This window comes from Protopterus annectens, chromosome 16.part0, assembly GCF_019279795.1.
Source record: "Protopterus annectens isolate FY-2018-M chromosome 16.part0, PAN1.0, whole genome shotgun sequence".
In the NCBI taxonomy this organism is placed as follows: domain Eukaryota; kingdom Metazoa; phylum Chordata; order Ceratodontiformes; family Protopteridae; genus Protopterus; species Protopterus annectens.
In genome coordinates, this window is record NC_056750.1 from 231,679,923 (window position 1) to 231,698,178 (window position 18,256).

An 18,256-nucleotide genomic window follows, 5' to 3' on the forward strand; every position below is an offset into this window, starting at 1 on the left:
TCTGGCTTGACTGGTGCAGGGGGTAAAGAATCAGGAGACAGACTGAATTCAGAGAAAACATCATCAACAATATCAAGCACAGGGGGGATAGCCATGGGCCTGTGCTGAGGCAATAAAAGAAAGTCTCTGAGCCTTTTCTTGAATTCTGAATAATCTTGGCTCTCCCAGTGGAAATGTTCCCTCATGGTGTGCAGAGTTTCCCCAAAAGAATAATCCTCAGGTGGAGAGGCTGAAGGTATAGATTCTTCAGCATCAGAGTCCTCATAACGAGGGAGAGAATAGCCATGATCTGAAGAGGAATCAGAGGAAATAGAAACCTGGTCAGAGGAATCATAGTCAGTGTCTTGCCTAGGCCTTTTATCAGGAGGGGGGTGGGAACCCCTGATCAAAGTAATTAAGTCTTTGGCCATTTTAAGCATCTGTTTCTTTGGCATGGATGACTGTCCAGGAGAATGCTGTACTTGTTTCCTTGTCTTTAATGGTGTTTTTGACTGTGCCATGGCTGCTGCAGTGGACTTAATAGCAAGCTGTGAAGGTCTGAAAACACCCTCAGAAGCCAATACCTGCTCAGCGGCTCCGGACCCATCTGAGGGAATAGGCCCAATACCTTGAGTATCCAGAGGCCTAGTTGTCTCCACGTGGGAGTCGGATACGGCCTGTGGCTCTGAGGTAGCGGGTGCCAGGGGCTGCGAAAGCGCCTCACTGAGAACCAGCAAATAGCCTAGAAGAGGCTTTGTCATCGGTTTTGGACCTTGGATGCCTGTCCTTTTCCTTGTCTTTGCGTTTTTTATGAATTCCGGTCATCGGTTGTTCCGATGGCATTATGTAGTTAAACCTTCGGCCAAAGTAATGTAAAGCAAATTCAAACCGACGCTTAATAGTGCGTTTGTTGAATCTAGCACAAAACCGACAACTAGTAACGTCGTGGTCAGGGCTTAGGCAAGGAATACAGTAAAAGTGAAAGTCCTTATGAGGCATTTGCTTCCCACAAGAAATACAATTGTTAAATTTTACTGACATCGGTCTGGAGCAAGAAAAAGTTTCCCCAACGGGGTACTTAGCTTTATTGAAGACTTCGGTTCTGAAACTCTATTTCGAAAATCTCAGGAGTCGGCCGACCGGCACTTGCGAACTGCTTTTGCTTCGGGCATGGTGCGGCAAGAAAGACTGAAGAAAATGGCGTCGGTTGCATTTTTTATACCCCTGGCGCACTGACGTCAGGGAAGAGGCGACAGCAACCGACGCCGGACCTAGACTTTGGAACTCGGGCCGACTGCGGGTAGCCTGCCAGCAGGATAACCCAAGTGTAATGACTGCAACAGTGAAACACAATGAACATCGTATTATCATGGAACTTATAAACAAAGACATTAGCAACCTTCAAACACTGGACCCCACCCAGTTTGGGTTCGTGAAGGGACAATCTTGTCTCCTGAACCTGATTGACTTCTTCGAATCAGTCTCCAGAGCCGTGGATGAGGGTAAGGCGGTCCACACAGCCTATCTGGACCTCGCCAAGGTCTTTGACACCATCCCCCACTCTGGAATCATAGATAAACTTACTAAGCTGGGCATTAATCCCTACATCACTTGATGGGTTGCCAACTGGCTTACTGACAGAACCCACACTATACAAGTAGCTGACTCCAAATCCAGCTCCAAAGAAGTGACAAGTGGAGTACCTCAGGGTTCAGTCCTGGGACTGATCTTGTTTGGCATCTACTTCTCTGAAGTACAGGCCAACACTAAGGGACTCTGGCTAACAAAGTTCTCAGATGACTGCAAACTGGGAGCCATTATTGAATCCCCAAATTATGTGGATACTCTACAAAAGGGCCTTACAGAAACAGATGCCTGCTGCCAGAGCCATGGGCTCAAGCTCAATGCCAAGAAATGTATAGTTATCCCCTTTGGTAAAAAATATGTACCCATGAATTACCACATAGGTGGCAGTACACTAAACACCGAAAGTGTGATAAGAGACTTAAGGACACAGGTGGACAGTGGTCTCACCTTCGATAACCACATTGCCACAATAGTCAGGAAATCTTGTGTGGCACACCTCATCACTAAGGGCTTTTCATCCAGAAAAAAGGAGGTCATTGTCCCACTGCACTCATCCCTCATTAGACCCATTATAGAATACAACGCCCCATTTAGTATGTACCTCTCAAGACATCTGCAACAACTGGAAAGGCCGCAGAAATACCTCACTAAAAGAATCACACCCCTAAAGCAGATGCCATATGCTGACTGCCTTAAAAAACTCCAGCTATACTCTGTTGCATATCGTCAACTCAGAGGCGATCTCTGCTTAACATACAAGGCCATGTCAAACCCAGAGCTGTTGGACATGCTACACTTAAAGAAATCCCAATCCCTCAGAGCCACACACTCCAGGGATCTAAACCTTGTCATCACAATAAAAAAAAACATGTTGGAGGGATAGGTTCCTGACCAAGAGACTCCCCAGACTCTGGAATAGGCTACCCATACATGTCAAGCAGATCATCTCTTTGGCCCTCTTCAAAAGGAACCTTGACGATTGGATGGGAGAAAGGAAATTCACCCTGGGGATCACGTCAGTCGCCCTGCTAGACAGGGGTCCAGGGAAGTAAATAGTGTGGGAAGAAACAGCCAGGGAATTGTTATGGCTAAGCTTGTATAGACCCTAGGGCCGATAGCCTAGTACCAACCTATGAACCTATTTTTACAATGAAACAATAAATTGATAACGGCAAGCAGTGAAGTGAGAAAGTTAAAATAGAAAAAAATATGAAAATCTTACTTTTTACTCAAATAAAACCATAACTAATAACTGTATACAAAAAGTCCATGTTACTCTGAGGAAAACTAATCAAGACAGAAGTATCCTCAACAAAAAACACCAAACTGGCCAGCAGATATGCACTACTCTTTGGGCAATGAACCACCAATAAAGACAGTACTATGCAGTGGTCAACAAAATCTATTCAAACATACTGACATTGGCTCACAACAATGAGACATATTTACCAAAGAGGTGAGTATAAGGTTTATAATAAAAGCACTTCTAATACATTTATGCTGCAAAGGACCACATGGAAATTTTGCATGCTAAGGATCAATTCAACGTTTAACCCTTAATAATACATTACTAATTAAAACAGCTCCAAGACTAAAGTTAGATACAGGTATGATTGATACTCAGAAATGCAATCACTACATTTCAAACCGACAGCAAAACTGTCAAACAAATTTCACAATCTCACTCTTTAAACATTTGCAGGGGGTCTTTACCCTTTGTGTTCTCCACATACCTCTGCTACTTAGACGTCGTACTAACTCTGAAACTGCTGTATCTCAAACATGCATAAACATTCTGGGATCCTGCAATCTTCCTCTCTTATTGCATATTACAAGCCATACTGCCATTCAAGTATTTTCCAGACCTCTTACTCTGGTGAGGGTCATGGTGCTATCAACCTGAGTAGGTTAGACCAGACTTTTCATTCCCAATAACAGTCCACAATTCACCCTGGGAGATGCTTAGGAGTCGAACTGTCTAGCAGAGGAATTTAATTTCCACCACTTTTATCTGTCATCTCATCCTTCCAATCTCTACCAAATTCATCACCGTAAGTGAGGATGATGAAAAAGGCTGACTAGTATACTGAGACCTCGGTCCTAGAATCAAGCTTTTACTTCACTACAGAGTCTGGGAGAATGCCCTATGGTAAATGTCACAATCCCCTTAATCCTCACTTATTAACAAGACCCCAAGATATTTAAACTCATCCGAGGTTGCTGCTCCCCTCTTCACCAGAGAAAGTAATCCACTCATTCGTGCAAAAAAACTGTAACCTCAAATTTACACATGATGACTCTCATCCTAGCTGATTCATGCTCAGCAATTAACTGCTCCACCGTAGATCTGAGATTAGAGGATATTGAACCAACAGGGCAGCATCATCTGCAAATAACAGAATGAAACACTGATAGCCTGTCCCTGAAAATCATGAAGAGGAGGGGACAAAGGGCACATTCTTATTAGAGTCCTACATCCACCTTGAATGTACTTAATTACAAGAATGCAGTCACAACTTACACTACGCAAATACAGGGACTAAATGGCAATGCCATTGCGGTCCATGAACCCCATATTGTTGTAGCACATCTCACATGACATACTCAGTACTCACTCATATGCTTTCTTCAGGTCTGCATAACACATGTAGAAAAGACTGTCAAATTCCCTTAATCCATCTAAAATCTCTGCAAGGACAAACAAATTTGTCAACTGTTACACGGCCAGGATGGAATCTACACAGAATTAATGGCTCATATCTGATGGATTCTCCTTTCCCAGTAGCTGGAGGCTGAGGAGTGTGACCCGCTACAAGTGGAGCACACACTTGTCCTCCTTTCTGAAAAGGAGGACAACCTCCCAAATATGCTAATCCAGAGGTACTGATCCCCCAATAATGACACATGGAAAGCTTCTTTCTTTAACCTGAGCTTCCCTCACCAATGGTATCCATCAGAGTGTTCTAGGCATGTCACCACGGCAAGTCACAGCTGAATTTTCACTGTAACCAACTGCCAACACCTTAACTACTGCTGTTTTGAACTGGGTCAGTTTAGACTAACCATTGCCAACCTCCTCTGTGATATGGTAGAACCCCCTTGGAGGAGGAAGATGAACTCATCCTGTATATAACAATCCACATCTAGAACACCCTCACTACACAGTTGGGTCCTGTGGGTCTGTCCATAAGCTACTCTGTCTGTGTTCCAACCTACCACTAAATGGGGATCAGGTGACAACTTTGTATTTCTCTTGACTGAAGTATCCAAGACATGAGATATCAGATCTTATGGCATGACTACAAAACCCACTACTGACTTTTAGCCCAAGGTGCTCTGGTATGATGTATACTTACTACCAATATTGTATCTGAATATGGTGCTCATTATAGACAAATGCTGCAACGCAGAATGGGGGAGCTGATGCTGCACTTTTAAGTATGTTGTTCTTCAGATACGATATTAAACTAAAGCCCCATCTGCTTGAGTTAGTGGTAGCACAGGCGTATGTAAAAGATCCCATGTCACCCATCAAAAAGAGTAGGGGTCCTTTACTTATATACAAAAATAACTCTTATTTACATATTTACAAATGTACAAATACACAGATACACAACTGTTTACACATTTTTATAATTGCTTTTTACAGTCTTACTAAATTTTCATCCCTATTAGACACCTGCACCTTTTTCCATAACCAACATCTGAGTTTATTTAATATTGTTGCTGAAATCCATTTACCATTAAACATAATTTAATTTAGTCTATCATTCCCTATAACCCATGTAACATAAAATAACTTATCTGTTCTTTTAACATATGCTTTACTTCTATTCTTATAATATCCATATTTAATTATATCCATGCTTATTTTAGCCAATTCTTTTACATAACTTTGAAAAAAAATCTTCTTTACACAGTTTTCCTCATAACCTTTTACTATTTTACATTTCAAAAATACATGTTCCCTAGTTTCTTCTTGACAATGTAAACATTCTATTACTTTTCTTTTTATATGGGCATATTTCCTTTTACTGGAATTTATTTATTACCAGTATAAAAACATTTGACATTCTACTTTCTGAGTACACCATTTGCTTCTTATTTTTATAGCATTAATTTTTTTCATGTATTACATTTCCCATGGTTATCAACAGTAATGTTTTATCATTATATTCTTATACTTTTCTTTTTTCCTTGACCATCAATTTTTATTTTCCATAAAAATATTTTTTCTTGGTAACATCATTTCTTCATGTATACACTCTTCTCTTTTACTCTTTTTTACCATACCCAATCTTTTTCATTTATCCACTTTGTACAAATTGAATGAAGTAGCATATACCCACTGGGTTAGTTAGCCCTAAACCTCCTTTTCTTTATTTGCATACAAAACTCCTCTTTTAATGGGTTTAATATAGAACTCAATGTGAATGAAAAAAAAATATATATCTGCAACAATTCTTTTTTAACATCTGTTGGCGATACAAATTCACTTGCTAAAGAGGCTATGTTTCCTATCAGTACTGAATTTATCAAATAAGCCTTTTTTTCTGAATGGTAATTTGTATGTTCTCCAGAAAAACACATTTGTTTTATTTCTTCTATTGTCTTTTTCCCACTGAATTCTACTTGCCTATTTATTCCCAAATGTTATACCTAACACAGAAATGTCGTTCATTGCAAAATATATACCCCTAACTTTACTACATCACCAAAACATTTACTTTTCACTTTATTTAAAGCCATCCCTATCATCTCTACACATTCACTTGTTCAAATTGTTTCTTTTATTTATATTTTGTTTTTGCAATTATTATAATGTCATCTGCATATGCTAACAGAACTGGAATTCTTAACTCTTCGGGTATGATATACCCCGCCTCTTTCATTTTGTAATTTACTTCACATACCATCACATTCATAACTAAGGTAATGAGCACAACTCATTGGATATCCCTGTCTTAGACCAGTCTTCATATGTTCTTCTTGGCTTAACCAGCCATTTACAAGTATTTTTGCGTTATTGTTACTATAGGTTGACATACATAATGTCCTAACTTTCTCAGTTATATCATATTCCTTCATTATTACCATAGGATTTCATGTTCAGTTGTGCCAAATGCCTTATCAAGGTTTCCTACTATTATTTTCACTTTTCTATTCATAATATCATCCAGATTTTCTCTATCACTAATAATTCTTGACAACCCTTTCCCGTTATACTATATATATTCTTCCACAATATTTCCCATTTTTAGTTTCAAATCTCTTTTGTTTTATTTTCATAAATATCTTATAATCATTATTATTCAGTATCAGTCTCCAGTTTTAAATTGTCTTCTATCTTCCTTTTACCATATACATTTAAATATGCCACTACATACTTCTTTATACATGAAACCTTCAATTTAGCTATTTATTTAAATTCAAAAATGTACCTTTTTTGCAATCCCTTAAACTTTATTATATTTCATACCCTATTCCATCTGGTCCTGCAGCTGAATCTATATTTAGTTGTCCTAATAATTAACTCATTTAAAGAAACTTCCTTTTCCAACTCTTTATTCTGTTTTTCTGTTCACTTTTTTTCTTTCTTTCTTTTTTTTTTTTTTTTTTTTTTTTTTTTTTTTAACTTTCCTTGTTTTTTTTATCTACCTATTTTTTCTTTAAACATTTCTTGTAAATACTATACTACACTATTTATAACCTTTTCCTTTTACATTTTTTTATTTCTCTCATTACACTACCATCTTCCTTTACTAATCTACTTAAGTAACACAATACTTTCTGTTTTGACTTGTAAAATATCTTTGCTTATATAATCATTCTTACATTTTTTCTTGATTTATTTCATACATTTTTTCTTTGAAAAAGTACTTTCTAACATTATGTTCTAAAACTTCCAATGCATCCAAATCTTTATATTTTTCTTCCTCTACTTATCTCACGTCCTACTGCCACTGTAAAAAACATTGTATTTTACCTTAAATATTATCCGCCATTCAGACCAATTTTTATAAAATGTTCTCACAGTAACATGATCCTTCCATAACTGTATTACTATCTCTTTCTTCATTCTATGCTTTCTCATTTAACCTTTTTATTCCTTTGCCTCTACACAAATTTCAAGATGATCAGAAAATCCTGTTTCAACTACCTCACCTTCTGATACATAACTAAACCCTCTTATACTACAAAATAATCTATTTCAGTTCAAAACATACCCCTTTTGTAAGTCCTGGACTTTTGTCTCAAAGTTTTAACTTACTACATCTTATAACTTCTAGCATTTTTCTTATATCATTTCCTTTCTATGTTTGCCTCTTAAATCACAATTAAAGTCTCCTCTTATTATAATATTCATATTTATCACTACATAAGAAATAACCTTTCCTTTACAATTAGTATACGCATATGCTATAACTCTATTCTATTTTTGCAATCAATCCATAAATTTCCAATTTTGTTACATTTACAGCATTTCAGTTCACATGTTTTGCATCATGTCCAATTTCCCCATAAATATAACATTTTATTCTGCCAGAGTTACTTAACAAATGTCCTGCTTTTCCACAAAAAATGTTTTGGGTTGCCCCCAGTATTTTAAGACACCCCTGTTCTCCTCCACATTTATTATGCTTAGTATAAGTATGATTTTTTTCTCTATTTTTAACACAATATTACAATCCCAGCCACCAGTTCATAAACCCCTTCTGTCAAAATTTTGCAATGTCTTCTTTACATAAAGTTTTCAAAGGTCTTTCAAAGCCAATGTTTCTAACTCTATTAAGAAATGGGCTTTTATACCCAAAGGAGCTAATAAACTGTCCCACACTTCATACCTGCCCATTTTTCTACCTTCTTTACTCTGAATTCTTACCACATACTACTGTTTTTTTATTTTCTTCTGCCCTCTTTTCTGCTGCTCCACTTTTGCCTTCTTTAAGATTTTCTGCATGCTTTCTTTTCCATGTCACCACTTTTCTTCAGGGTTGTCTTTGTAGCCTCCTTTTGTATTTTTCCCAATGCTCCCCCAGGAAACATATCCTTCACTTTCTGTCTCACTCTGAACCACCATTTCTTTGAGTAAATAAACCTGTAACTCTCCCGACTGCAGGGTTGGCATTTTACATCCATCATTTGCTGACTCATTTCCATGAAACAAATGTCTTTGAAACGTTTCCTCAGAATCCTGCACTCATTCTCTGGTCTCAACATTTGCTTTCTCCACTCCATCATCTCCTTTTTACAACATCTGCCTCTCTAAAATGGAAAAAAAGCAAGTGGAGTGGTAGGAGAAAGCTGGAAAAAGCTAATACAAGTCACGTATTGCTACTGCAACAAATCCTTTTATTTGGTAAGCGCTTTCGGTGGTACAAATATTCCACCTTCATCAGACCAAGAACAACGTGTAACAAATACATATATATACTCCTGTTACATAATTAGTTATCAAATTACCCTATAAATCAATCAATTAACCAATGAATAAATTAAAATACAGTATTTAAATAAATAGTAATAAAAACTTTTCTCTCAAGGAACACACACTATTACAATGCTATAAACCATACTAAACTCACAAAACCTTTTTTAAAAAATATATCTTAAGATAAATTACATAATGAATGCTACTAGGGATTACTTAAAAAGTCTACAATGGTAAATATTACATTTAATAACCTTAATAGAAGTGGCACACAAAGATGAATAAGTAATTAAATGATGAATGATTTCTTATAAAATACAAAACCTATGTTTATGTTTTATACATAAATTATATAAATAAGAATGTAAAGATTATGTCATATGAATTTATGTAGTCAAATAAAGTGAATTAAAATACATATGGTAACTGCATGCTGGTCAGGAACAACTAACTAAACATTATTACAATACAATATAATAAGGATCACAGCGATGCACAGCTTTGTTTGCCTTCAGGAAACATTAGAGAAGGCGCACAGGAAGGAAATATCGTTCCTAGGCAAAACACGAACACAGTAGGGGAGTGTTCTTCTGGTAATAATGCAACTAACGCTGATAATAGCATCCCTAGCATGGCTGGTTTCTTGGAACGCAAGGATTTTTTTGTTAATACAGTGAACGACCAGAGTGGACTTAATCAACGTCGTGATGTGAGTAGCATAATAGTTTTGCCTAGCTCATTTGATCAAAAGTTATTTAAATGTCGTAAACTCCAGCTTGAGGTTGCTTACTTAACTGAATGTTTAGATAAGAAAATTATCCCTAAAGGGCTTAGACAGTGGCGATACCCTGCGGGATTAATTGCTGAATCTGCATTCCATATGGAACTCTTGGCATTATTTGATAGGCAAGCAGCTGAGTTTATTAAAGCTCTGGTTAACTTTTATAATACTGAAATTGCTACCATCAAAACTGAACTTGAAATCTTGGAACACTCTATTTGTGGGGACCATAGCTTTGGACAGTACAAATATGATTATTGTAGGATTTATTCAAGCATTGATGCTACTATCAATAAATTGTTAGCAACCAAAAAGAAATAAAATTGATAGAGATGTATTAGCATATGCCCAAAATAAGGCATACCCTGCCCCCCCTCCAGTTACACACATGAATGCAATCCAAGACAGCATGGGTTTTAGGTCTGAGAATGTCCCTATTTTTAACAATAACAATGGTACCAATGATGTTACTTATTCTAATTCCCATCTTGAAGAACCATTGCGTTGAAGTGAAAGAATTAGAAACAACCAACCACAATCTAATAATCAGCAGGTAATTGATGGTAATGGTCCTAGTCCATCACATAATAACCAGGTTTTTCAAGTGGACAAGGAAATGAATCACAACAATTTGAACAATCAACCGAACCCAAGACAGCAGGGGAACTGGAGGAACAAGAGGAGGAGATAACACCAACTGCATCTAATGAACCGAATATTTTATTGAGCACACACAGTGACTTTAAAATTTTCAACTATACTGCCTTAACGGTTGATCAAAATATGGTTGATTTTTTTGCAAAGGGTCTTTCTTTTGTCCCACACCAACAAACTAATTTTGTTAAAATGATTGTTGATCTTAAAATGTACGTTCGCAAATTGAATTTAGTGGTTGTTATGGGAACTAACTCTACTCTTGTGAATTCTTTAAGGGTTTCTAGTGTGTTTAACCCCCCCCTTGGTCCCACATTAATGTTATTTGAAAAAATGTGTGAGATAGATTTAAGAAGATTATCAGATCAAAATGCCTATGTAAAAACATTGCACACTAATATCTCCATTGAGGAGAAACAATACATTGATTTGATAAATAATTGTGGCATTAGAGTGATGAAACCGGACAAGGGAGGGGGTATGGTGCTCATGAATCAGTCTACTTACATCAGTAAGATGCGTGAACATATGGATTCTGAAGTATACACTCCTGCTAGTTTAAATCAGGTCCACACTGCATACCGTTATATCAGAAGTTCCCTCGATGATTTATTTCTAGAAGGATCTATTGACATAGACACCTTTCAGTACCTCTCAGTGTCAGCACCTAGAATCCCCCGTATCTTTAGGGCCCCTAAACTACATAAAGATATTAAGGACCCCCCTTTTAGACCTATTGTTGATGGTAGAGGTTCGATTACATTTGCCTGTGCAAAGTTGGTTGATAGCATTCTTAAACCACTCATGAACCAGGAAACACAAATATGTCATGACTCATGGAGTTTCTTGGATAACATTAATAACTTGGAGTATAAGGACAACAACATCTTTGTTACGATTGATGTAAAAGATTTATACACGGTAATCCCTCACCAACTGGGCATAGAATGGGTGAGAGAATTCATGTTGTTTAAGAACGCAGATCATGATAAAATATGTTTGACCGAAACTCTTTTAGATCTGATTTTGTCTAACAATTATATCATGTTCGACAAAAACATTTTCTTGCAGAACAAGGGAGTGGCCATGGGGGTCTCCCTGTGGAGCTAGTTTCGCTAATAGTGTCATGGCATATTGGGAACATAATTTCTTGTTTTCTGATAGTGAATTTCAAGAAAATGTGTTATGGTACACCAGATACCAGAACGACATGTGCCTGGTATGGCAGGGTGACATTCATTTGATTGAAGGATTTATACAGCACATCACAAATAAAACTGATTTTCTTGAATTTACTTATGAAGTAGGGGTTGATAGTATAACCTATTTGGATGTGCAACTGAGTAATGATAGGTATAACAAGCAGTACAAAGCTTCCATTTATAGGAAACCCACCTACTCTAATGCTTTCTTGTATTACACTAGTGAACATCCTCACCATCACTGGAAAGCAGTTGTTAAAGGTCAGATGGTGAGGGCTGCAAGGATGGTCACTGAAGATGTAGATTTTGACTTGGAATGTGAAAAGTTAAAGTCCATGTTCCTGAGTAGGGGGTACCCTATTAAATTACTTCTTGAGATACTAACAGAAGTAAAAAATAAGAGATCAATGGGTTTGTTTAAACCTATTTTGTCCAGTAGAGCTCGTATGGATGATGTTGCTTTTAATATTAGTCAAGTTGCACGACAGAATGATACAATTGTTGAGGAAGACATACCATTACATCTCAGTTTCTTGTCTACTTTTTCATCTGCTACTACAAGAGTCAAGGAGATTTTTATTAAAAACTGGGCAGTAATTTTGGAAGAACCATCTTTCTGTACTAAGCTAGGCATCAGACCCCACTTTACTTTTAGGAGGGGTCTGAATCTTAAGAATATGTTGGAAAAGTATAAGAAAAATAATCTAGGACAGAACCAACAGACATATAAAGGTATGCGCAAATGTGGGCATTGCACACAATGCAAGTACATCCAGGTGACTACTATTACTAATATTAACCATAAGGAGGGGCATTGCACACAATGTAAGTACATCCAAGTGACTACTATTGTTAATATTAACCACAAGGAGTACACAATTAATGGCTCTTTTAATTGTGTGTCCAAAGCTGTTGTGTACGCAGCTTGCTGTCAAGTTTGTCCCTTATTTTATATAGGGAAGACCGAGCGGAAACTAAGACAGAGAATATATGAGCATTATTATGCAGTTAGTAAAGGGGATGTCAATATTGCTCTTGCAAGACATATTTTGCAATTTCCAACTCATGAGTTTTTATTTTTAGTTGTACATCAGACATCTTTAGACCCGAGAGGGGGGCCCTGGCAACTTTTATTAGAACAGAATGAGTTGTATTGGCAAATTAAATCGGCTGCATATATTTTCCCCGGTCTTAATGATTATGTGTCCATTAAAAGTGTTTTAAAATTGAAAGCATTAAATAGATAAAATATTAATTTTATATATAAGGTTATTAACATAATAGAATATAAATATGATGTTCCAATTATGGTATGCACTATCAACTGGTTTTCATAAATATAGTAATTTTTATTTAGATATTGATCCTTATTATATAGTATTGTAATAATGTTTAGTTAGTTGTTCCTGACCAGCATGCAGTTATCATATGTATTTTAATTCACTTTATTTGACTACATAAATTCATATGACATAATCTTTACATTCTTATTTATATAATATATGTATAAAACATAAACATAGGTTTTGTATTTTATAAGAAATCATTTATCATTTAATTATTTATTCATCTTCGTGTGCCACTTCTATTAAGGTCATTAAATGTAATATTTACCATTGTAGACTTTTTTAAGTAATCCCTAGTAGCATTCATTATGTAATTTATCTTGAGATATATTTTTTTAAAAAATGTTTTGTGAGTTTAGTATGGTTTATAGCATTGTAATAGTGTGTGTTCCTTGAGAGAAGAGTTTTTATTACTATTTATTTAAATTCTGTAATTTAATTTATTCATTGGTTAATTGATTGATTTATAGGGTAATTTGATAACTGAGTAACAGGAGTATATATATGTATTTGTTACACGTTGTTCTTGGTCTGATGAAGATGGAATATTTGTACCACCGAAAGCGCTTACCAAATAAAAGGATTTGTTGCAGTAGCAATACGTGACTTGTATTAGCTTTTTCCAGCTTTCTCCTACCACTCCACTTGCTTTTTTTCCATTTTAGTAGTTTTTTTGTTCTTTGGTTATAACATCTGCCTCTCTGTTTCTCCAGGCCATCTCAGTGCCTGGAAAGGAAACAGGAAGTGCTCCTCCAAAATGGGACCCACTTGCAACAATGACAAGTAGGAGAGGTTCTCCAATGCTCTGGCCAAATTTCCCCTGTAGTATGAATACTAGCTTGGATCTCTCCTGAAGATAGGCCACTAGCTTAGAAGGACTAACCTGGTCAACAAAGGATAAAAAAGATAAAGAATAATAAAAATTCGTGACAAGAAGAGAAGTGCAATAACAATACACCACTTAGGTTTAGCTCAGGCAAGCTGTTCTTCCTAGCCACTTATCTATGTCATTCCACACATGAGCACAGAGGTCTCCAAGTGAGATTACAGAGTTAATAGACAGTACCCTATTAAGAAATGACCTCCCAAACTCTTGAAAGGTTAGCTGCAAGGCATACATGTACAAATAACCATCAGGGCTTTTTCTTCTATAACTCGTTGCTGGAAACAGAAAATCTCCTGGCCTACAAACAAAAATCTGAACTGTACAGCACCCCAGGTAGAGGCTTGTGAGTATCTCTACTCCCACTCAGGGCATTTCTTCATGGGCAACTCCAGAGTATAAGAGAGAGAAAGAGACAGGGAAACAGAAAGCACAGCTGATGAAGAAGTCTATTTGCAGTACCAATGCTGTGTGAAAAGGTAAGACTACACATGTCTAACTGATATTCTTCAACCTTCCTCACAAACTGTGATTTCTTCCCCATCAGTGATTTCACATTTCAGTTCTTGAAAGCAAGTTTCATTTCCAGAGACTAATCAATCTTAACACGTCCCCCTCCTGTATGCCACTTGACTAGCATCATGTAGGACAAATGTCCTTCACCCTGGGGCCATCAGCCCACATGGTGACTTCACATCTCTTTTTCAGGCTTAGCCCAACTGGGCTACATGATCATCCCACTATGAGGCACTCACCAGCAAACACCACACATACGTCTTGCTCTAGAGGTGGGTCCCACTACTCATCTTCCAAGTGAAGTTCTTGGATTATTTTTTGTAGGTGAATTCTCATGGGGATATATTCTGATCATCTGCATCACAGTTTGTCCAGCCCCTCATCTTAGGCCTATCTGCGAATGGTGACTCTTCAAGGAGCACAAAGTTCCAGACAACATTGCAACAAGAATCACAGAGGCATGCAAGACCATGACCACTAGAAAAATGAATAGCAGTTAAGCCTGGCATCTGGCTAATTCGCATTTGACTAAATCATCTAATAACTAAATGATGAGACGGAATGGTGTACGTAGACATGGAAACAGCACAAAGCACGAGACGACAAAAATGAAGATTTATGTCAGATAAATGGCTACATATTAGGTGTCGAACATATTTAGCATATGTGATCAAACTGTCAAATTTAGTTGTGAAAAAGAGACCAGAAAAACACTTGAAAAGTCCAAGTAGGATCATGACAGAAATGCATCATAAAAAAGAAGACTCAAAATCTATTACTTAAGTTTGTGCCAGTGTGCTGTACAGGTGTGTGAGCTATTAAAACATAAACAAAATTTACAATGAAATAATGTGCATGGTTGTATTTAAGCAGATTAGTTTACTAAATTCTACTTCTCAGAAATAAAATAAGAAGCTCCCAAGAATGCCAATGTAAGCAACTATAAAAGTAACAGTTTATGTTGAGTGCTAGCCACAGATACCAAAGTATGAAGACAAATATGTGTTCACCAAAATCAACATACTTACAGAGGTATATGGCAGAGGATGGTAGGCTTGTGTGAAGTTACAAGGAAGTATGGTCTTCTGAGCAAATTTTGGACAGGGTAGGTCATGTGGACACTGAATAAAGATAAAATAAAGAAACCAAAGTGGTAAATGAAAAGTAATGTGCAATCAAAAACAATTATGTTGAAGATATCATCAGAAGAAACACAAAATAAACTAAGGTGTCTCTCTGCTAAATAACCACAAAACTGAGAGTGAGTTAAACCCATACTCTACATAGACTATGTATAAAAATATATAAAGATAATAAAAATCAAAGAAAGACTGTAAAATATACACAAATGTTAGAAATCCATATAACAATACACAGATTAATCAGAGAATATGGGGATATCACACTGATACACACTACAGAAAGATGAGAGGTTGCTTCAGGGTGAATGGCATCTTCTCCATTTGCTCTTATAAATCCATCCATCCACATTGCCTTTTCCCATTTTTCACAGGTGGTCTGGGTGTCACTTCCAACAGTAACATCTTACTCTATAGTACTGTTGTCAAGAACTATCTATTATTTTTGGTGTAATTTGTTGTCTCACACTCCAAGTGCATTATATGTATAACTGGATTTTATTGCATCATCTCAATTTTAATTACATTTAGTTACTTAATTCTGATGTCAGTTCCATATGTATAATAATGTAACTCCTGTTTTATGATGTTGTTCTACATGCAATTGTTTCACACTCTTGACTTATAAGCTTGTTCTGTGTTCATTTGTTTCTACTAATCTACATGGAACTTTTTTCCCTGGCCCTCTGCTGAAAATGGGCCTTTTTGGTTTAGTCAGACACTCCCGATAAACAAATGTTAAATAAACAAACAAAATAAATAATCCTTACCCTGCTGTTGTGCAATCTCAGAGTTAGTATATATAATTAGCAGGGGGTGTGAATGGTGCAGCTTGACCTCCCCCCTCCCGCAAAAGCATTACTTTCAGTTTGTACAGTTTCCTATCATTTTAAATTCACTCTAAAATGACCGGTCTATTTTGATTCACTCTTTTGACCATTCAATGTTTCAGGAGCCAATTACATTTTATGTGTGTTTGTGTGTGTGTGTGTGTATATATATATATATATATATATATATGTATATATATATATATATATATATATATATATATATATATATATATATATATATACATATATATATATATATATATACATATATATATATATATATATATATACATATATATATATATATATATATATATACACATATATATACACACACACACACACACACACACACATATATATATATATATATATATATATATATAGTTTATTACCAAAATTTAAATTGGCACTATGTTCGACTCCAAATTAGGGAATGGTAGTATGCATTCGCTAATGTGGAATAGACATTCTGATAACAAATTGCACTACAGTGGGGAAAGAGAAATGTGCTCTTTTGTCACTATAGTACAATCTTGGAGTTGGAATATATAAAATGGAGGGGGGTGGGGCACTTGACCACTGCAAAAACGTTACAGGTAACACACACTTTCAACACTGGAACTTTCAGTGTTCAAATGTTGATTCCGTGTTACCATTTCCAAAATTTTGGTAAGTCGTAATGAGAAGTTATGTACCTACCATAACGTTCCATGTTAGTTGTCTTCTCTCGCCTTCTTTCTTGCTTGATGGGTTCGGAGCTGATCCTCGGCTCCGACTTGGCACTTGCTAAGCTCGAGAGTCACTTTTACCAGCTCGAGGCAGCCCCATATCCCATGATGCAAGGCGGTAAGTACCCAGATCTCGTTTGTACCTAAGTACCCAGATCTCGTTTGTACCTATAGGGAAAAACACCTAGCACAAAAAACTTTCCACTGAGGAAAGAAGCAATTAGCCTAAAGGAAGGGCTGTAATGGGAACCAGGTAACTAACTGGTGCCTATAGAAGCAATCTTCCAAACAAGGGAGATCAAGGTCTGTCCAGGCAAGGGGGTAGGAGGGAGGGTCGCAAGAAAGAAGGCGAGAGAAGACAACTAACATGGAACGTTATGGTAGGTACATAACTTCTCAATGTTAAGTTGTCAATCTCGCCTTCATTCTTGCTTGATGGGACCGTCCTAGCACCTCTATCCTGGGTGGCTCAATGGAACAGACTCTTGAGAACCGTAGAACCAAAACTGGCTCTATCCCTGGAGGCCAAATCCAATTTGTAATGAGAAACAAAGGTATGAGGAGTGGCCCAAGTAGCTGCTGCACAAATAGTGTCTAAAGGGAGTCTAGCCTGAAAGTCTGTGGAAGTGGCTAAACTTCTGGTGGAATGCACTTTTAGTTTTGAGCACAGCTGTTTGCCCCTGAGTTGATAGATTTCGGAGATGGTGGAAGAAAGCCATCTAGATAAGGTCACTTTGGAAACAGGAAGGCCTTTCTTATTTACAGCATAAGAAAGAAAGAGCTGATCGGATTTCCTGAAATGTTTTGTTCTGTCCAAATAATATCTGAGTTGGCGGTGAACATCAAGATAATGTAATTTTTGTTCCGATCTGTTGGAGTAATTAGGGAAAAATACAGGGAGATCAATAGATTGGTTCAAATTAGTTTTCGAAGCCACCTTAGGCAAAAAGGATGGATTAGTTCTCAAGGATACCCTTTCCTTGTGGAATACCAAATAAGGGGGAAGAACAGAGAGAGCATGAAGTTCTGACACTCTCCTGGCCGAGGTAATAGCGACAAGGAAGAGTGTTTTCCATGAAAGAAACTTCAGTGAACATGAAACAGCTGGCTCGAAGGGAGGAAGAATTAAGGATGTCAGCACTAGATTTAGGTCCCATTGAGGAGGAGGACTCC

At 36.8% G+C, this 18,256-nt stretch overlaps 1 protein-coding gene across 2 annotated transcripts in view; it reads right to left on the reverse strand.

The window, feature by feature from the left end:
• The window catches only part of METTL17 (methyltransferase like 17), a 760,923-nt gene that overhangs the window by 91,280 nt on the left and 651,387 nt on the right, over window positions 1-18,256 (reverse strand). For both annotated transcript variants that reach the window (XM_044058500.1, XM_044058499.1), the window contains one exon: window positions 15,409-15,501. In XM_044058500.1, coding sequence (XP_043914435.1) covers window positions 15,409-15,501 — 93 coding nt within the window. The remainder of the gene's footprint in view (window positions 1-15,408; window positions 15,502-18,256) is intronic.